A 22,578-nucleotide genomic window follows, 5' to 3' on the forward strand; every position below is an offset into this window, starting at 1 on the left:
TCAGCTTTCCACAAACCCAAAAAGTTCCTTTCAACTTACACGTACTAATTCTAACATATTGTATCCTTAGATAAGAAGGTAGAAAACCAAACCACCCCTGTAAAAATGTAGCCTCCATCTAGATACCTCTACAATGTGTGTGTGTGTGTGTGTGTGTGTGTGTAAATGCCAATGCATATACATAAATGTTTATCAATGCATGTAAGTAAAATTGATTTATATTCAGCCCAGAAGCATAAAAGGCCTGATGTTCCATAAATGCAACAAATCCAATGAAAAAAGAGCTTGTAGAAAAATCAAAACAATAATAGGAAAAGTGAGGCAAAAGGGATTATAAACTAAGTGGATGAATACTTGGACTTTTTAGGGATGTGTAAACCATCTAGTTTCTGAAAACTACAATGTCTTCAAAAATTTAAACTATTAAATCTAGCTTGTATCTTAATGATAAAGACTAATATTTTGTTACTAATTATTTCTTTAAAATATTTCGTAGTTCATATTCCCAGTTTAATCTTGATGTCATTCACTGTTTATTTTATTCTTAAGTGTATCATGAGAAAAGTGATTGAGCATGGGATCTTACCTATTGTTTTCTTTTTGTTTACTGCATTATCTGCCTTATGTCGTTTCTGTAACAGGAAAAAAACAAAGATTCTTATTTTCAAAAGGCCAGAATGATGAATTAAAATGGTGAACAGTAGCCTTGGGAAAAATAGAGACCAAGAAATTAACAATGCTAATGTTTCAATTTCAGTTGGCTGATTTTCGCATATGTTACTGACTAAATCTAGATGTCATCTAACCTGACTTAAGTGATTATGTTTTGATTATAATAATTAACAAGCAGCTTAAAATATGAAACTCCTCGCAGTTGTGAACATCCCACAACAATCCAAGGTATATGCAAGATATATGCAAGATAGAAAGATCAAGTGTATGCATATGTGCACAGAAGAAGGAGAGATAGTAACAGACCGTGAGAAACAGAGAGAGAGAAAATGCGAATATAGTTATAGACATTGCTTTTGGTGATAACCCAGGCATAAGGTGTGAGGAGGAAAATTCTTGAAGAATTACTTTAGGCCCAGCAATCACAGTGCCATTATCATAGACAGCATGGCACTGCTTCCTTTGCTAGCCAATTCAGCAAGTTGTAAAGTAGGACACAAGGAACGGAAGTGAGAAGCACCAAGTGGGGTCTAACTGAACAACCCAAACCAAGTTAGAACTGCTTTAGCATCACTACAAAGACGTTAAGGCACTCTGAACATACCTTCCTTCCCCCAGAGTACCTTCATTAGTCTAAGGACTGGTTGGCTAAGCTACAGCCCAAACTTCCTATCATAAGCATATCACCCAAAGCAATACACACAGTAAATGAATTCCCATGATGTTTTGTCATATAGAAACTTACAAAATCTTCTACTATTTCTTTGATGCCTGCAATTGTTAAAATAATGATCAATGGCACCAGGGTGGTATATCGTCCTGTTGGAGATACATCTGGAATTTGCTGTAAGAGAACACAGAGGGAAGATCACATGTGAAAATCTCTGCAAAAATGAAAAATAAAATACATTCTGTTCTATTTCTGTCATACAAAAATGGTTTACCTATTTTGTTAACATGTTATTTATTTTTGTTTACTTGACAGAGAATAAGAATGGCCGCACCAGGGCCTCTAGCCACTGAAAATGAACTCCAGACACATGCACCCCCTTGTGCATCTGGCCAACATGGGTCCTGAAGAATCAAACCGGGGTCCTTTGGCTTTGTAGGCAAACACCTTTACTACTAAGCCATTCCTTCAGTCCCAAGTTTACCTATTTCCAAAACCAGCTATGTATTTTACATTTAATTTTTCTAACATTGGCCATATGTACATAGAGAGTATGTGATATACATGCATGAAACATCACAGTGAATCCCAGTATTTTGTATAATTAATACACATTAAAAAGAAGAGAAAATAGACGAAAAATAGGACCCCTTAGAACCATTTTTACATGCTTCTTTTAGTAAAGACAATCTTCCTTAAGACAAGCTCCCCAAAAGTCTGTTTTATACAAAGAGCATGTCAGCTCACATTATCAATGGTTTGAGGAGGGAAACAAACCACATGCAAACATTCTAACACTTTTTCAGGTAAGGGACTTACTGGAAAAATCTCATTTTGCATGTAACTAAGGTTGTACATTTGAGTTGCCTTTTTTTTAGAACATTACCTGTAATAAGGCAATAAAGAGGAAGAAGGCATTAGCAGCTCTTCTAATCTGCTCATACAGGAAGCGAGGTAGAAATGTCAGCACGCTGTACTTGGCCGTACTGTAAGTGCAAAGAAAAACACTACTTTTAGCTATAAAGATAGACTTTAAGTTGAGACAACCTGACCTCTAGCAGGGCTATATTTTGTAAAAGGTCACAATTGGTCGGAGAGGTTTTCAATGCGTTCTTTGTGTTCAAACTTTGCTATACAGGTTCAGATTTCCCATAGTGTGAGAACTGATATTTACCCCAATCTGAGAGCTACGTGCTATGAACAACAGGTGTGTTTAACAGTTCAGCGTGTCCCTGTGGGTGTGGCACTGATATTTTCTGCTTCATCCATACCTGAACCATTTCCATTCCTCCCATGCACCTTCACTTGGCCACCTTAGCTAAGACTGGGTTCATCTCAGCCAACCTCACACTTCCACACTGCAGCCTCTTCCATGAGCGATATGTCTTCCCATCTGATCCTGCCAGACCTTTAGTTTTCACTAACCCTGGCCAAATTCAGAATGGTTCTTGTGGCTTCAAACCGTATTGATACCCACAACCCACACATCATGTCTCTTCTTGGACTTGTACTAAAACATCAGCCCTCCACATCTATGGGTCCAAGATGTTCTGAATAAAATGAAATTGCATACATCAATAATGAGCATGTACAGGCCTTCCCTGTTGTCATTTCCTAACCAGTCCACTAAAATGACTACTTCCGTGGCATTTGATTGCACTTTGTGGGATTCAAAGTGTACAGGAGGTGTGTAAGTTCTATGCACAAACAATCCCTCTTTATCTAAAGGACTTGAGCATCCTCAGATGCTCAATGAAAATGTCTGAAGGGGATTCTGGATGCTGAGGGATGACAGTATCAAGTTCTCTGTTCCCAAAAGAAAGATCCAAAACAGTAAGAATGTTCACTCTACCTATATGTGCCCCCAGTATGTAGTGTACAGAAGTTAGTGAACAAAGAAATAAAACAAAGACACAAACTGAGAGCCTTCAGGGTGACTCTGAGCCTGCCCTCTGTAGGAAGGCATGGCCTTAAGGATAGTTGATGTTGGTGTTTTTATTTTTCTTGTTTTGATACAGGGTCCCAAGGTGGCCTCAAACTTGCTATTTAGCTTATCATAACCTTGAACTCCTGATCCTTCTTCCTCCACCTCCCAGGTGCTAGGATTACTTCTAAGCCTGTTATTTAAAAAAAAAAAAAAAAAAAAAACTTTCTCATGTGTGTGTGTGCATGCATATGAGTGTGTATATTGCATACCAAAGCATCTTTGTCATTGCAAATGAACTTCAGATATGTGTACCACGTTTTTATCTGGCTTTATATGTATACTGGGGGATCAAACCTGAACCAGCAGGCTTAACAAGCAAGTACTTTTAACCACTGAGCCATGTTCCCAAGCCCTATTCCTAAAGTTAATTGAAGTATGCTCTAGCAAGGTTTTCTAGCAGGTTCCAAATGTGCAAGTGAGAAGCACTAACATAAAGGATCAAAGGACTCAGGGCACAGCATACGTCACAGACACAGCAGCTGACAGCTCCTTGCCCAAGAATGACCACATAAAACCCAGGCTGACAGTACAGAAATTACAGCATCCTGAGGTCCTTTGATGGAGCAATACACAGCACTGATGGCTGAAATAAAGTAACTGCCAGGTATCAGTAAAGAAAGACTCAAAATTAACACACTTAGACAAGGTTGTAGAAAGGATCTTGCAAGATCATTTGATACCATCTGTCACACACACACACTAACATATGACTCCTACGTGTGAATACTTTCCACTTGAGTCTAATGCTGAGTGTGCTTAAAGGACCCACATCATAATGGTTGAGAGTTAGGGAAGTAAGGGGTCCTGGTTATGTCAGAAAGCCAAAGATAAGGGAACAGCAATAGGGATGTAAGGATACACAACTTTCTCTTCATTAGAAGTAGAAAAATAAGTTCTGGGGTTTTATGTTGCGATAGAATCAGCATAGTCAGTTTGTATTCACCTAAGGCATTAAAGTAATTATACCAGCTGGGCATGGTAGTGCATGCCTTTAATCCCAGCACTTGGGAGGCAAGTTGACAACTTTCCCCACAGGCAAATCTAAATTTCTGCAGTGGCGCAAAGTACGAGTTCCCCTCAAGAAACTTCCAGAAGCCCACGACCTAAGGTAGAGTAACAAAACACACAACTTCAGAACTCGAACGGTAGCTCCACACAAACCTATAAAGACAGTCACAGTCACTTTTTCACTTGCATTATGCGAAGCACATCTACTCTGCCCCACACCAAGGCAGTACTGAATACCCACTGAATGAGCAGAATGCCACTGAAGGTCCCCACCAGAAGCTGAGGCTGCTGAGCTCAGAGGTAGTCCACACCCATATTGGGGTCCCCACAATCTGCCCAGCTCCTAGCAAACATACGTCACTTTTCTCCTCCCAAAGGCTCACTCCATGAACTACAGGTAAAGCGCAATGGTCTAGCACTTGCCCAGCACGCGAGACATCCTGGGTTTTATTCCCAACACTGCAAAATCAAGCCACACTCCAAAAATACTGCCAGACGTGATGGTGAACACCTACAATCCTAGCACTTGGGAGGCTGACTGACGCAAGAAGACTATGAGTTCAAGGCCAAAGCTGCGCAGAGAGATCCTGTCTCAAAAAAAAAAAAAAAAAATAAGGAGAAGAAGGAAATGGAGGGAGAGGAGAGGAAATGAGGAAGGGAAAGTACCTGTTAAGAAGTTCTGAGAGCCGGGCGTGGTGGGGCACGCCTTTAATCCCAGCACTCGGGAGGCAGAGGTAGGAGGATCACCGTGAGTTCAAGGCCACCCTGAGATGACAGAGTGAATTCCAGGTCAGCCTGGACCAGAGTGAGACCCTACCTCGAAAAACCAAAAAAAAAAAAAGAAAAGTTCTGAGTTGATACTGGAGTACTGAGTAACATCTCGATCACACCTTCCAAGGCTCAGGGCCTAATGCAGTAGAGGTGCAGAAAGAATGTAAGAGCCAAAGGAAGGGTAGAACTCCTTACAATGTGCTCCCTCCAGACATAAAATAGCCTGGATATCCATGACTTCATAGTGCCTGACACTACCTACACAAGACCATCATAAGAGAAGGAAAAGATTATGACATCAAAATAAAAGAGAGACTGATTGAGATGGGGAGGGGATATAATGGAGAATGGAATTTCAAAGGGAAAAGTGGGGGGAGGGAGGGTATTGCCATGGGATTTTTTTTTAATTTTTTTATTTATTTTATTTATTTATTTGAGAGTGACAGAGAAAGAGGCAGAAAGAGAGATAGAGAATGGGCATGCCAGGGCCTCCAGCCACTGCAAACGAACTCCAGATGCATGTGCCCTCTTATGCATCTGGCTAACGTGGGTCCTGAGGAATCGAGCCTCAAACCGGGGTCCTTAGGCTTCACAGGCAAACGCTTAACTGCTAAGCCATCTCTCCAGCATTTTATGGTGCTAGAGATGGAACCTAGAGCTTTGTTCCTCAGACCCCTCTATCACTGAGCTGTTCCTAGCCCTGTACAGTTAAATTCATATATCCTTTTTTGTGGAGGGGGGAGTTGAGGTAGAGCCTCACTCTGATCCAGGCTGACCTGGAATTCACTATGTAGTCTCAGGGTGGCCTCAAACTTATGGCGATCCTCCTACCTCTGCCTCCCGGGTGCTGGGATTAAAGGTGTGCACCACCACGCCCGGCTCAAATTCATATATACTTAAGAGTGCATTAAAGCAAGTTCTAGGACAGAGCCAGAGCAACACCATGAATGCAAAGGCCCCTTTTCAGTGGACCTCAGCCTCATCTGTGGATGACAGACATCACTGGCACATCTAGCAGTCACCCAAGATGCCATTTTGGTATACAGCACGCCTCAGGGGCCTTCCCCCATCAGGCACTAACTCCTAAAATTTTAAGAACCATCCTCTCAAATTATATTCTGAGATCCCCTCAAACATAAGAATTCCTGCTGATAAGCAGGGCCATTGATGTTGGAATACGGTCACCTTACAAGAACCCACACTCGATCTAACCAAACTGTTGCAATCCCACTGACTGTGAAGAAAGGTGCATAAGTTTATTTCAAAATGTTGACATTTCCATCCTTCTAACTCTTAGTCCACAAAAGGACAAAATCCTGCCAAATCCCACAGCCCTGATGCAAGCAGTAGCAACTGCCCAGAACTGGCCTTCATGGTCCTTTATCTGAGCTCACACAGGTATTTTTAATGTATTCACTCTTCACACCCAATGAGAAAAGTAGAAGTTGATTGCTAATTGATTTACAATGTACCTTTAGCATAAATTCATGAAGTAGAGACTATATACAATTCCTGTTACACAGTATGAGTGCCCTGTTGCTATCTGATTAACATTTCTGTTCAACTACTTGATGTATTGATCTAATAGACGACTCTGGGTGTGAAAGACTTTACCTCAACACTTCATGGAAACACACTGAGAACAAATAAAACTGATCACTGAACATACCGCCAGGCAAGCCTAATAGTGGTGACTCTAGTACCAAACAATGAAACATCAAACATGACATCATTGAAAAAAAAAGGTTTTTATTCAAGTGCTTTATCTAGAAAAATGAGAACCTTATGATATAAAGCTGGGTCACTCATGGGATTTACTTAATTTTGTACTTTCAGGCTCAAAGGAATATTTTAAATTAGAAGTCTATTCAGTAAGTATTATAGTTACCTTCTCATTGTTGCAACGAAATACCTGACCAAATTCAGTTGATAGGAGGAATCAGTTTATGTTGGCTTAAGTCCCAGGGGGAAGCTTCATGATGATAGGAGAAAGCATGGCAAGTGGAGAAGCCAGACATCAACTCTGCCATGAAAACTTGCAGAAAGCAGACAGCAAGAGTGAGCTGAGCTCTGACAGGGGAAGACAGGATACAGACCGCAAAACACAACCCCAGCAACATACCTCCTCCAGCAAGACTCCATTTCCTCCCAAATTACCACCAGACAGAGACCAAGCATGCAAAACACATGGGTTATATGATTCAAGCCATCACAATACAAAATCAATTTTCAATAAAATGACAAAATTACAGCTGTGTATGGTTGCTCACACTTTTAATCCAAGCACTTGTAAGAGGATGGCTGTGAGTCCAAGGCCAGCCTGAGACTATAAAGTGAGTTCTAGTTAACCTGGGCTAGAGTAAGACCCTACTTCAAAAATAAAAAAAAAAACACCTTATATATTTGTTATAAAAATATTGGAAAAGCCAAAGGATCCTGGTTCAACTCTCCATGATCCATGTAAGCCAGATGCAAAAGGGGGCACATGCATCTGGAATTCATTTGTAGTTGCTGGAGGCCCTGCCATGGCCATTCTCTCTCTCGTTCTCTCTCTCAAGTAAATAAATAAATAAATAAAATATATTACATATATATATATAATTTTTTAACCTAAGGGCCATAAGGAAGTAAATCATCACAATTCTCATCTCGGGTTACCACTGTCTCAAAAGAAAATCAAAACATGCCTAGGTTTCAGCTGCAGATCTGATAATTTGTAGATTTTGGTAATTTTCTATATATCACTTGTGGTAGTGTGAATGTGTGTCCCCCTAGACCTAGGTGTTTTATGAAAATTGGGTGTGCAGTTTCAGCCCCTAGCAGGCAGGGTCCTGCTACAAGGTGAGTGTGTCAGTGGGAAAAGATCTGCATTCCAGCCTAAAGGTATACAGACAGGCTTTGAGCTCTAGCAGTGCTTGCTTGATGGATGTTTGATGGTGTCTCTACTTAGATTTATGAATGGCAGCCATCTTCCCATGGATCTATAACCTTAAGATACCTTTCTCCCATAAATTGTGTCTGGTTTGGATGGTCATCTCAACAACATGAAGCTAACTACAACAGAAATTTGGTGCCAAAGAGTTGGGTGTGGCTGCATGATAAATTTGACCATGTAGATTTTGGTCTTTTGGAATTTTTGTTCTGGAGGAATGGGTATGGACTTGGTACTTGCAACTGAAGACACCTTCCAGAGTGGTAAGTCAAGTTTGGGGGCACTATTCTGGTAACAGTTCGGTCAGGCTAAATGAAGAAAGAATTGTATTTGTAAACTTTGCCTATGAACTTTTAAAAGGGAAGGAAAGATCACAAAGAACTTTTTTTGAACTGGTCTAGTGACATAATGGCTGGCTGCATTATTCTGCTCAACACCTAAAAGTTTGATCAAGGTTGAAGTAGAAAGTATGGAACTGAGGAATATAAGATTTAAATTTGAAAAATTTAAGAAAGTTTAAGGTTACTGGCACAGAGACTGGTTGCTAAAGCTGCTGAGATGCAGGCATATAAGGCAAGGTATGAAGTATCTGACAGGGAGGCCAGTGAGGCCATTGTCAGATGTTAAATAGGAGTCTCTGGTATGATGAGACATGGGAAACAGGATATTCCTGTTTAAAAGGCTGAAAAGGCCAATGCATGGAGTTAATGATAGACCATAGTTTACAATAGAGACCTGAAGTTGGTTTAGATACAACAACAATGTGCAGGGGCTACCATGGAGTGCTATTGGCTTGTGAAAAAAGTTTCCCCTGGCTATCCAGCCTAAGTACAGGTTCAAAACTATAAACCTAGAGACTATCATCACTGGTTATGGATATTGGACTTAAGCTACAATGTTTGATATTTGCATAATAGTTATTTATTTTACATTGATCCAATATCTTATGCCTTATAACAATGGAAATGTTTACTTTGTGCCATTATGTGTTGAAAGTATGTAACTTGTTTTGATTTTACAGGACTCATAGTAAAAAGACAGTCTTAAAATTGGTAAAGTTTTTTGAACTTGAGCTGAATATAATTTGCAATGTGAGATGGGCATGGGTCTATTGGGGATCAGGGGCAGAATGCAGTAGTTTGAATGTGTCTTCCCCCATAGACTCAGGTGTTTTATTAAAATAGAATTTGCAGCTTTTCCCCTAGAAAGTAGACTACTGTTGGGATGGGGGGCACATGTCACTGGAAGCACATCTGAATTCCAGTCTAAAGGTATACATAGAGGTTTTGAACTCTGGCTGTGCTTGCTTATGGTGCTGCCTGTTTAGTGGGGTCTCTCTACTTGGATTTATGAGTGGAATCCAGCTTCTTATGCCATTTGATGGAACTCCCCTAGGATCTGTAAGCTTAAAATAAATCCCTTCCTCCCATATACTGTGTGTGGTTTGGATGTTCATCCTAGCAATGTAAAGCTGATTACAACATCATTTCTCTATATACTGTAGATTTAATATGAAATGTATGTGTGTATATACATATAATATATACATACATACATGCATACATATAAAGAAACACACATATATATTTCACATGCATTGCTCCTGTTGATTTCATTTTTCAGACAACCCTGTCCTAATACAGCAATGCTCTTAGGAGAACCGAAATACTCTACTAAAAATGGCTTGACAGAGGTTGGGGTTGTGGCTCAGCGGTAAAGCCCTTGCTTAGCATATGTGAGGCCATGGGTTCTACCCTGAAACTAATTTTAAAAAGCACACAGAGAGAGAGAGAGATTGACTGAGGAAACAGCTACAAAGGTAAGTATATCTTCTGTTCAGGCTGTGCCCTAACATAAGCTGCAGACCCTCTCTTGCCCAGCTCACATTCAGAAAGTATCTTGGGTGCATGTTGAACCAGAAGGAAAAGCAGAATTGAGAGATTATTTAAAGAGATTGTTTTTGAAATATAGAAAAGCAGAGAGTGGGGCTCAGTGCTTGAATGATTACCTCGCACACACAAGGCCCAGGTTCAATCCCCAGCCATCCAAAAAGCTACAAATTTAGACAAAAGTTAAGTAATACAAATATATATTGACCTTAATAGGCAAAAAGTTGTTCATAATGAAAAATTAGGAGGGAAAAACAAGTAATACTAAAAAAAAAAAAAAAAAGAGGCAAATATGACATGCTACTTTTCAGTTTTGCCCTGAATTCAGTAAGTGAAATCTGCACTTGTGAGGGAATTCATACAGATCATTCCTAAACTTAATTTAAAATGCAGTGAAGGACTGAGGATTAACTCAGAGGCAGAAAGATTGACTGGCCTGTGTGAAGTCTTGGGTTCCATCCTCAGCACCACAATGATAGTGATAATACACATACACTCAAATATATACACACCTTGTACAGTGAAAACTAAACTTCTAAATTTAATTTTAAATACAGTGGAAACTAACAAAAACATTGAAGACAGAAAGAGTTCAAAGCAATTGCCTCTGGCTGAGCGTGTCCAGGATGGGAGAGATGGGTCTGGAGATTCCTGGTACTCATGATAAGCTCTTGCAACAATTTGAACTTTTAACCACCTACATGTGTTGTTTTAATAATGATGTTATGTTGTAAGTAAAATTAGCATCCAGATGTAACTATGAAGGAACAGATGTTCTTTTAGTTAATTTTAGGAATAGCTGCACATAAGGAACTGGTTATTAGAAGATGAAAATGTGCTAAAGACCCAATTTGTTCTTCTACTTCCCACCATAAGATAATCTGGAAGCTGCTCCTATCTGATGTTGCTCCCCACAATCACTTCCTCTGACCAGCAGCCACTGAGCCCCAGGCTCATGGATGAAAGGAGAGTTGTACCTATCCCCCAAGAGTCTAACTAGAAACAACATTAGCACAGCACTTGGTATACATTTTTAATGAATTCCACTGTAATCTTCCTTTGACATGAGCAGTCTGGCTCTCAGCACCAGTCTCTGCTCTGTTACTCTCCCCACGGGGAAAACAAGAGCACGGTTCCTCCCCTTTAAAAGGAAATCACTTTATTCTGAAGAGTACCAGCTCTATTAAGTCCTCTGGCTCTCTTTAATCCTCTGCCAATTTCCTAGAACACTTTTCTTTCTTCTTTTCATATCCTTATTCCCTCTTCTGAGCCAATGGCCCAAAGGTTCATCTTGTCCAGCAAGTCTTTCCCTATTCACTTCTATCCAAAGTACACCATGTATATTCAATATGGTGTGTGAGAGAGACAGAGAGACAAAGGCAGGCTGAAAGACAGGGACAGAAAGACACAGTCAAAATGTACACACACACACACACACACACACACACACACACACACACACACACACACACACCAGCAGTTTCTTCTCCTATAGGATGAGTTCTAATCTGGTCACATTTATTCTCTTGTAAATCTTGAGCTCAGCACACACTGAGAACAATAGCACAGTGCCCTCTGCTGGCCAGAAGTCATAGCTTTGCTTTCCACACAGAAGGAACAGAGGAGGCCTCAACCAGAAGACATTCAGTACTTAAACAATTATTGAACACAAATCCTTGGAGAAGAGATGCTTGAGTAGGAACTTGAATGCCTTACTTCAGTTGGTCCTTATACATCCACTAATAGCCATCTTATATGAAAACAACCATGAATCATTACTGAGAAATTTTTGGATTTTTTTAATCTAATTCACTATGTATATATATGTATGTGTATAATCACAGTTACATTCAGATTTGTTTTTTTGGTTTCTTGAGGTAGGGTCTCACTCTAGCCCAGGCTGACCTGGAATTCATCTGTAGTCTCAGGGTGGCCTCGAACTCACAGTGATCTTCCTACCTCTACCTCCCAAGTGCTGGGATTAAAGGCATGCGCCACCACGCCCGGCCTCACATTCAGATTTTATGGGGCCTGGAAGCAAATGTATAAGATACATAAAACATTTGGACTTAAGTAAAATACAAAATTAGAAAAATAAAATTAGACACAAAAGTGAATATTCAGAATTTTTAAGATTACAATACAAATTCATGAGAGCTGAAAAATACCATATCATCACATGTAGAAGAAATATTATGAAAGATCTGCTGTTTTCTCATTGCTCTTTTTGTTACATTTGTTTCAACCCTACAATTTACCCATAAAAATGTCCTGTTAATTCTTATGACTGTTATGAAATATAGAGAAATTTTTATCAACTTTCCTTCATAAATTAAACAATCTACAAGCTCTTCTGGAGACAAGAGTCTTGCCCCAGATATTTCAACATTGTTTCTCTGAGAGGACTCACATATTTTGGGTGTAATGTGCCACACTGATGCTTTGATATTTCCCACAAAGCCACACCTTCTTATCACAACTCCAGGCAAGGTGATGCACAGGCAGAGCATTTCTGTTACTTACTTCTTTGCCAACACTGTTAAATATTTACCTCCTCAGCCTATGTGACTGCATATCATATAAACATGTCCATCTCTAACTCCTATTTCCAGTTTGACTTTCACTATCCAAATCTCCAAAAGGCAACCACTCTAACAGCACCAGAAAGGCAACAGAGGGAGAAGATGGGCAAAAAGGAAGCCTACCTACCAAACAGAAGTTCAAATCTATTAAGCTGGGCAAAAACTAATTAGTCACAATATGCAATATGTGTCCCTTAAAGGTCATGTGTTACAAATAATCCTCAAAGCAACAGTGTTTAGACAAGAGACTCAATAGACGAGGGACTCTTTAAGTGGTGATGAGGTCATAAGTGCCCCCCTACGAATGCACTAATACTTCAAACAGCTGAAGGAGGTTCTTCACATACAGGTGATTTCAGACCCCACCAATCTCCTGTCACATGATGCTCTCTGCCATGTTAAAATGCAGCAAAAAAGTCCTCGTAGACACAACCCTCCAATCTTGGGCTTTCCAGCCTCCATACCCACAAGCAATAGATTTCTATTCATTATCACTTATTCAGCCTATGGTATTCTGTTAGAGCAACATAATCAGATTAAGACAGTCTAGTAAATTCCCTGGAATGTGGAAAGGACAGATGCCCTGGACCTTAAGTTCTACTGGTTTCAAATAGAGCTGCCTCTGTGGAAATAAGCATAATCTAATGCAAAAACACACATGATCTACACACAATATTTCTAATAACAACATATATGCCCTCTTATGTTCCAAGCTTATACAGACACATATACATGTTCACATATAATTAGAAGATTGCCAGTGTTTCAAAAATAGGAGGAAATATGCTAATTTCCAAAATTTGTTCCTATCACTAAACAATATAGCAAAAATCCTTGCAATTCAATGGCATGGCTATAATGTATTCGTTTTAATGGCTACAGAATAGTCTATAGATTATTTATAACCACACTATCATGAGCTACACCCCTAACTAATCTTCTCTTTTCTAATAGTAGTGAATGGGGAAATTCTTATATATCACATAATGTATTGCTGTTTCATTAATGTGTTTCTTCTTAGTTATTATTAAAGTTGGACAGATTCATGCATTTGGAGGAGATATAATTCTACTCCATTATCATGTACTCATACATTTTGCTCGTGTTCCCATGGGTTTTTTGTTTTTGTGTTGTTGCTTTTGATTTTTTATTTTTTGAGAAAGGATCTCATTATGTAGCTCAGGGTAAATTTGAACTCATGATCCTTCTGCCTCCACCTCCCAAATACTGGGATTATGACAATATATCATTGTACCACTATTCAGCTCTTATTTTTATTTTGATCTACTAAGTGTCTATTAGTAATTATAATTCTATAATTATAATTATATTCTGAATTTTATAATGAGATTTTTTTCCCTACAAAGAAGTACTAGACAATGTAAATGTTCCCAAAATTTTATAGCAATTTGGTTTAATGTCAAGAAATTATTTCTCTTTCTTCCATTATATATGTAATCTTCTCTGTTCTTTTTACAGAGATTTTATGTCAGTCTTTAATCTGCAGTCATAATTTATTTTCAGATATGACAAACTATGGAGTCAGGTTTTGTTTTCATCCTAATAGATTAATTACTAAATGGTACCAGTGCCATTATCCAGACACTAAACTGAGCTATCACATTTTAACATGTTGACTTGCACTTAGTTCCAGGAATACTTTGCATCAATTCCATCCAAGATCATATTGATTAGTAGTAACTTCCGACTTGTGATAGATAACATTCCTCTTTTTCTTCTCCAAAAATGTCTTATAGATACGCATTTCTCAAATACATTGTTTATATGCTTGTGATGTATGTTTTAAATCTGAAGTGCTTTCCCTCCCCCCTCTCTCTCTGTCTCTCTCTCTCTCTCTCTCTCACACACACACACACACAAATAAACATATGTACAGCCAAGTACTCAAATGGAAAACTAAGAGCTCAAATAGGAATGCTTAAGATGAGATTCATTCCTAAGCCTAAAAACAGTTATTTCCCATTTGGACATAACCACTGGATAAATACCAGAAAAAAAATGTTGCCAGCCTAACCCTCTCTGAAGACTTTTTGTGTATATAGTGTGTGTGCATATGTACGTGTGTTCATATGGGTGGTTGCATTTGTGTGTTCATGTGTGTGGAGAATACAGGACAACTTTAAGTGTTGTTCCTCAGTTATGCCATCCACCCCTTTCTGAAACAAGGTCTCTCAGTAGTCTAGAGCCCACAAATTAGGCAAAACTGACCAGTGAGTTCCAGGGATCAGCCACTCTCTGCCTACTCAGAGCTGGGATGACAGAAGCATACCACCATGCCAGCATTAAGATCTTCTTAAAGTCAAATACTACTTGCTCTGTGCTAATGTAAATTCTCAGGTTAAAAATCAGGTTTCTAGACTTGCTTAAGTCATCATTTTATCAACACGCACCTACAGTTTTTCTAGAACTTTCTACATTGTGATTAATGATTTTAATTACTACTAATGTTTAAAAATAGAACATATTTTAGGGAACAGATGTTACAACTGACTGGAAAAAATAGCTGTGGTGGAGCTGAGGAGATGGTTAAGTGGTTACAGGTGCTTGCTTGCAAAGCTTGCTGGCCCAGGTTTGATTCCTTAGCAGCCACACAGAGCCAGATTCACAATGTGACACACACATCTATAGAGTTCATTCGCATTAGTAATAGACCCTGATGTGCCCATACTCTCTTCTCTTGCAAATAAATAAAATATTTTTAAATGGCTATCATAATAATTAAAATAAGCAAAATTGGGCTGGGGAAGTAGCTCAATAATACAGCACGTGCCTACACTGCTCAAGGTCTGTGTTCAATCACTAGTACCACATCCTGCCCCCCCTTACAAAAAAAAAAAAGCCATTAGTCCAAGACCAATCTATAGTATTTGCAAAATTATTCAATCATTTCTCAATATTCTCAGTTTCCTAATAAAACACAGACGAGATGCGACAAATATGGAAATCTTTGTTTACTGAAAGCTGATAACAATAACTCATCCTAACTATTTTCCTAAGAGGCAAGCAACTGAAGGTCTCCATGAATGAGACAAACACGCAGACAGTGGTTACAACTGCTCTTTATCAGAAATTCAGTTCTCTTGCTGTAACACAAACTCCTCTAAAGGGGCTGTTTTATTTTCCTCTCAGAAGGACTAGAAAAGCCGGTGACCCAGGGATGACCAGCAGACACAAGCCAACATCCTGGGCTCTGTCTCCTCTCCACCACCTTACTGCCAGGTTGTCACTCTCCTGTCTTACTATGTCCCCCTTCTAGTTCCTGGCTGTGTTCTGCACGGGAGGAAGGAGAGCAGAGGATGCTGCACCTCTCTCAGGGAAACAGTGAGTTGGGTACTCTCAGCTCATGGGCCATTAAGTTAGGTCACCTCTCATGGCCACGTGGAGTTTTAAGTCATTTGTACCGTGCACATCTAGGACACAATTGGTAGGCTGTCTGAGCCTTTCTGAGACAATGCCCTAGACATGGTCTTCTTTTCTTGTGTACAGGAGATGGGACAGTTGGTACATGTCTCCAGTCCTTCCCCATAGGGGTCAGGGTTCTCTGCAACACATCAACTAGGAAAGAGTAGAAGGACTAATGGATTGTGTTCAGGTCATAACCAAATATCTCATGGCCTAAAATCAGACAAAAAGAAAATCTCTGGGGCCTGTAGAGATGTCTCAGTGGTTAAGGCACTTGCCTGTAACATCTAATGACCCAGGTTTGATTCCCCAGTACCCACATAAAGCCAGATGCACAAAGTGGCATATGCACCTAAAGTTCATTTGCAGTGGCAGAAGGTCCTGGCACCCCCATTCTACCTATCTGTCTTCTTTACCTCTCTGTCTCTGCTTGCAAATTAAAAAAAAAAAAAAAACAAAAAAAAAACTTTGGGTTGGAGAGATGGCTTAGCGGTTAAACGCTTGCCTGTGAAGCCTAAGGACCCCGGTTCGAGGCTCGGTTCCCCAGGTCCCATGTTAGCCAGATGCACAAGGGGGCGCACGCGTCTGGAGTTCGTTTGCAGAGGCTGGAAGCCCTGGCGCACCCATTCTCTCTCTCTCCCTCTATCTGTCTTTCTCTCTGTGTCTGTCGCTCTCACATAAATAAATAAAAATTAAAAAAAAAAAACTTTAATAAAACCTCCTCTGTCGCCCTGCATGGTGGTGCACACCTTTAATCCCAGCACTTGGGAGGCAGAGGTAGGAGGATTACCATGAGTTCGAGCCACCCCTAGACTACAGAGTGAATTCCAGGTCAGCCTGGGCTAGAGTGAGACCCTACCTTGGAGAAAAAAAAAAAAAAAAAAACTCCTCTGTCATCTCCCCTCAAATGAGCCTTACTGGACTGGAAAATAAAGCATTCATCAATAAGCACAGAAGTAGCTCTGAACATCATCATCATCATATGTTATCTAGATTAAAAAAAAATTTAGTCTCAGCAAAGCTAAAAGCGATCTTCTTAATACTAAGCAGTAAATAAGCATCAGTTAGATGGAGTTTCCACAGAATAATAATACCTAGCGAGAACAGGGTTTAGGGATAATTAAAAGCTGGTTTCTAATCCCAGCTCCTGCTTGGGCACATCAGTTTATATTATAACACGCTTGTACTTCATACTGCAGATAGAAATCCACACATTCATACTCTAAGTACCCCAGATATACGCACTGTTAATGGCTTATTTGTTGTGCGTTAACATTTAACCTAGACAATCCAAACAGAAATTTGGGAAGAACGTGAGATTTAGTAGCCTTGGTACATGTGACCCTCACACACACACATATTACACAAAGAGAGATGATGATTAGGGGAAAGCTGACCACCTGACCAGAGGGACCAGACCAAACTTTGGAACGATTTATTGCCTTTGTTTTGGTTCCCTATAAAATACATGAGAAAGAGATAACTGGAGGAAGGCAGAGTTTCCCCTGGCTCTCCAGATTGCTGATTCTCTGAATAAAGCAGAGTTAAATGTCCAATGATTGCTACTGCTCATTGGTTTCTGTACTGGTTTCTGACAGGCATCAGGAGCCCTGGTATTCCAAGTACTTTTGTAGGAGTTACCTGGCCTTTCTGTATCTCTGTCTCTCCACTCATAAGCACAGAGCATTTGCCCTTTCTCCATTTAATGAAGGTAAAGCTAGTTCATCATTCTAGGTTAAGAAAGAATAGCTGGGGCTGGAAGGTGGCTTAGTGGTTAAGGCACTTGCCTACAAAGTCTAAAGACCCAGGTTTGATTCCCCAGTGTGCACATAAGCCAGATGTACATGGTGGCACATGTGTCTGGAGTTCATTTGCACTGGCTAGAGGCCCTGATGTGCCCATTCTCTCTCTTTCTCACTCTCTTTGCATCTCTCTCTCTCTCTCTCTCTCTCTCTCTTTTAAGAAAATTAAAGTAAATAAAGAATGAATGGATGTATAGAACTTAAAAGAAAACACTATGTTTTACATCAATAATACTTTAGTAATTATCAAAGAGTATGTGATATATATCATATATCTTGATGCTAATGTTGAGGCATGTAGAGCCAGTACCATGGACAACTGACAATGTTGAAAGGGAAACAATGAACAGGCTCTCCACCCAGAGACTCACCAGACTTCCTATTTATTCAGTACCCTAGAGAGTATCCTTCTGGGATATGCCACCAGCTCCCCGTTCTGTGGAAGGAGATTTGCCCCAGTCCTGACACTGTACAATCCAGTTGAACGAGGTCACAGACTCATCTCATAAACCTAGGCGAGTCTCATTTTGAACTATGTACAGAGTTTGAGTGGAGAGTCAGTCTCTTCTACACCTACTATCAGAGACATAGCAAATAGATCTAAGCACATTGCCTTGGACATCCTGTCCCCATGTGGATACCTTGCCTAGAATTACTGCCCCAAAGCTCCATCAGTCTTGCCTGGGTGATTCCTTCCCAAGCTAATAAACAAAGAAAACCTCACCCCTCATTGCCCATAAGGCATCATGCAATCTGTAAATGCACTGTGGTTCTAGGTGCCATGAACACACGGTGCTGGTGTGGAGGCCTGCAGAGGCCAGAGAGCTGCAGACGGGCGCTGCACCATGCAACAGGTGGTCCGCACGACTGCAAGCAGGGACCACCGGGCGAGGGACCTTTAAGCACAGAAGACAAATGAAAGGGGATCACTGAGTTTTCCCAGTAGAGGAGAGAGCACACACACACACACACACACACACACACACACCCTGCTGCTCACCCTCTCTGAACATATCATCACAGTTACTATTTGTAGCCACTACTGCCAGCTGACAAGTCTAACTTGTCCTACCTCTGAGAAGTCATACATGCTTCCACTCATGTTGGCCCAACCCAGGCCTGAATCTTTTGTTGGGATTTTGTGGTGGTTTGATTCAGGTGTCCCCCATAAACTTAGGTGTTCTGAATGCTAATGGATATTTGGGAATTAATGCCTCCTGGAGGGAGTGTATTGTTGGGGGCGGGCTTATGGTCTTTATAGCCAATTTCCCCATGCCAGTGTTTGGCACACCCTCCTGTTGCTGTGGTCCACCTTACGTTGGCCAGGGGGTGATGTCCACCCTCTGCTCATGCCATCGTTTTTCCCTGCCATCGTGGAACTTCCCCTCAAGCCTGTAAGCCAAAATAAACCTCTTTTTCCCAGAAGCTACTCTTGGTTGGGTGATTTCTACCAGCAATGTGAACCGGACTGCAACAGATTTCATCTCCTCTGTGTCAAGAATATGAACATGTGTCCGTTGGAAGCATCCGAGCCTTCATCAGTTGACAATAAGACCATTTTTAAATTCTTTTCAATGATGTCATCTTATTTTAATGAAGTTCAAAACCTGACGATTTCTCTGCATATATAGCCAGTTATCTCTCACACGTTTCTTCTTTTTCACCCAGTGCCATCGTGACCTATTGAAAGTCCCTATTACCCCACACTGATTCATCTCCCTAAGTGCATCTTCCTGAGTCTCTCCCATACCAGGACACTGGGCTGCTTTCCAACATGCCATATGCCAAACCACTCTATAATACCCGAATAACACCTAGGACGTGAGAACTTGCTGTGTGCTGGACTCCTGACACCACATATGTGATAGATGGCTGCTTTTGAGCCATAGTGGCAAGAAGCAAAACTGTGTATGGGATCTGCGTACCTTGCTAATAAGATAGCCCTGCTACTGAGAGCTCCCAGCCTGAGTTAGAATGTGAATTCTGCTTCCAAGCATCTTTCTGACCATCGATCCATCTCCAACATAAGCCTCTGCCCTCAGACACTGGTTCTGCTGCCTGAACTCACCCTGTTCCTATCTCCCCCTGCTCTCTGCATACTCCCCTTAGAAGATCCTGGGCTGCTCTGTCTGCTCTCAGGACCTCTCCTCACACTGCCTGTGGGACAAAAGGTCTCTTCCCTACTGAGCCTTACTGTGCTTTCCATGGCAGGATACTCTTCTCTACACATGCTCACTCAGCAGTATCACAGATAACCAATGCCTCCGCTAACCTGTGATAGTACAGCAACTGTGATTGACTGTTTTCTGTGTCCTGGCTGCTCTGGCACCCGAGGCCTTCCTAGACTAGGAGGGAATTACCCCTCCAGGTCAGGAAACAATCGGAGAAGTGTGTCCCCTCATACAAAGCAGCCAATCCAAAGCCTGTTTCCTCTACCCACTCCATATTGTGAGCATACCCTGATCACCCCAGGATCAAAGGCCAGGTTCTAGGCCACCTGAGACCACTCAGTGAATCCCACATCAGCCTAAGCTGCAGTGAGATCCTACCTCAAAACAAAAATAATAACTATTATTAATTTTAAAAAGGCCTGGATTTCCGGTTAAGATGGCGGCGTAGGTACCACGCCAAAGCAGCCTAGGGGGGAAAAAGACCAAAAAAACTCAGCAAAATACACGCTTTACTAAAAAGTAAGGTGTATAGGAAATTGAGGCGGCAGCGGAGAAGTAGAAGAGTTATAGAGCATCCAGAGCCCGCACAGGCAGGAAAAGCGGCTCCAGCGGCTCAGGCAGCTCGGCCAAACACCGCAGCCGCGGCGCAGCAGAAAACCGCCAGACCAGCTCGAGCCGCAGGAAAAGCCAGGTGCGGGATTTTCCCCTCACACCGCGCTCTCCGCAACTCTGGAAACGTGAGGGGAGAGCAGCAGCGAGCAGCGGAGGAGAAGACCGCGAGGTAGAACACGTGGAGCAGCGAGACAACCAGAGCAGCCGCGGCTCCCTCCCCTCCCCCACCGCCTGAGCCCAGCTCCAGCGAACACAGCAGCGGCCCGGGACCCGGCCACGCCAACTTGGGCTGACAGCGGGACCCAAGCAGGAGCAGAGTTCGGCAGCAACTTCAGCGGCTCCAGCACCGGTACCAGCGGCCCCAGCAGCAGCGGACCCAGGAGCGGCAGCAGCGGCAGATCCCGCAGCAGCGGCTTCGGGGGGAGCAGCGGCGGTGGTCACGGCAGCGGCAGCTTCAGCAGCGGTGGTGGCTCCGGTGGTGGCAGCTATGGGAGCAGCAGAGGCAGCAGCAGCGGCTCGGTTTGCCCCATAGGAAAAGCAAGTGCCCAGCTCCAGAAATCAGATCAGCAGCCCGACAACCCAGGCAGCAACTTGACTGAGACCAAAATCACCCAAGGTAACTGGGATTGCACCAGGGAAGGGTCTCACTTGGTCACAAGCTGACTTGGATCCCTCAACAGACCAGAAATCTAAACCTCTTTGTTGATAGAAGATCTGGTCATTATAATAACTACTCTTGCATACATACTCGGGGCTGTTTTTGATTGAATGTGTACAGTGTTTAGTTAAATTTTAGAATCTACCTGTATTTTATTCCACTCAGCCTGCTTGAATACTCCTATAGCAGGGAATCTCAACCCCTAAGAACATCTTTGTAGATACTCTGAGAGTCTTAAGAGCCACACCTAATACCTTAAGGTCCTACCCTGAAAATATATTACATCAAATCAATTGATACAGCTAAGAATACACAGCTAGCTAGAAAATCCAAGCATTAACTTAATCCAAGATGCAAAAATATATACATTATAACACAAGAAACACTAAAAAGCAAGATGATATAAATCCACCTAAAAGTATTAATGCATCAGAAATGTCCTCCAGAGAGAAAGAGTTAGAGGAAATGCCTGAGAAAGAGTTCAAAAGAATAATTATAAATATGTTCAAAGAGGTCAAAGAACACATGAAAACAATCAAGGAAGAAATCAAAGAGGAAATCAAAGGAATCAAAGAAGAGGCAGGACACCAATTTAATGAAATAAAGAAGGCAATACAAGACATAAATAGGGAAATAGAAATAATAAAGAAAAACCAGTCAGAATTACTAGCAATGAAGAACACAGTTAATGAAATAAAAAACTCTGTAGAAAATCTCACCAGTAGGATGGATGAGGGAGAGGACAGAATATCTAAGCTAGAAGACCAGGTGGCAGACCTAATGCAGTCCAACAAAGAGAAAGACAAACTTATAGAAAAGTATGAGTGGGAATTTCAAGATATTCGGGACACTATGAAAAGATCCAATATAAGAATTCAGGGCATAGTAGAAGGAGAAGAAATCCACTCCAGAGGCATAGTAGGCATCTTCAACAAAATCATAGAGGAAAATTTCCCCCAAATTGGGAAAGAGGTGCCAATACAGATACAGGAAGCCTTTAGAACCCCAGCCAGACAAAACCCAGAAAGAACCTCCCCTCGCCATATTATAATCAAACTTCCAAACACACAAACCAAAGAAAAATTATTGAAAGCAGTTAGAGAGAAAAATCAAGTTACCTACAAAAGCAAGCCCATCAGGATTACAGCAGATTATTCAACACAAACTTTTAAAGCCAGAAGGGCTTGGAGTGATATATTCCAAGTTCTGAAAGATAACAACTGTCAACCAAGGTTACTTTATCCTGCAAAGTTATCCATCCAAATAGATGGAGAAATAAAGACATTCCATGACAAAAGCAGGTTAAAGGAGTATTTGAAGACAAAACCAGCTCTACAGAAAATACTTGATAGAATCCTCCATGCTGAACAAAAGGAAAAGCACACATATAAGGAACCTAGA

General features: G+C 41.2%; 1 protein-coding gene across 6 annotated transcripts in view; it reads right to left on the reverse strand.

The window, feature by feature from the left end:
* The window catches only part of Atp8a2 (ATPase phospholipid transporting 8A2), a 651,823-nt gene that overhangs the window by 464,340 nt on the left and 164,905 nt on the right, over window positions 1-22,578 (reverse strand). For 5 of the 6 annotated variants that reach the window (XM_045153898.1, XM_045153899.1, XM_004670531.2 and 2 more), the window contains exons 3-5: window positions 2,229-2,328; window positions 1,418-1,516; window positions 587-632 (exon numbers count right to left, since the gene is read on the reverse strand). In XM_045153898.1, the coding sequence (XP_045009833.1) occupies window positions 587-632; window positions 1,418-1,516; window positions 2,229-2,328 (245 nt within the window). Of the gene's footprint in view, window positions 1-586; window positions 633-1,417; window positions 1,517-2,228; window positions 2,329-22,578 lie in introns of those variants that run through there. The other variant, XM_045153902.1, reaches the window with a different exon arrangement.

This window comes from Jaculus jaculus, chromosome 7 (genome assembly GCF_020740685.1).
Source record: "Jaculus jaculus isolate mJacJac1 chromosome 7, mJacJac1.mat.Y.cur, whole genome shotgun sequence".
Lineage (NCBI taxonomy): Eukaryota > Metazoa > Chordata > Mammalia > Rodentia > Dipodidae > Jaculus > Jaculus jaculus.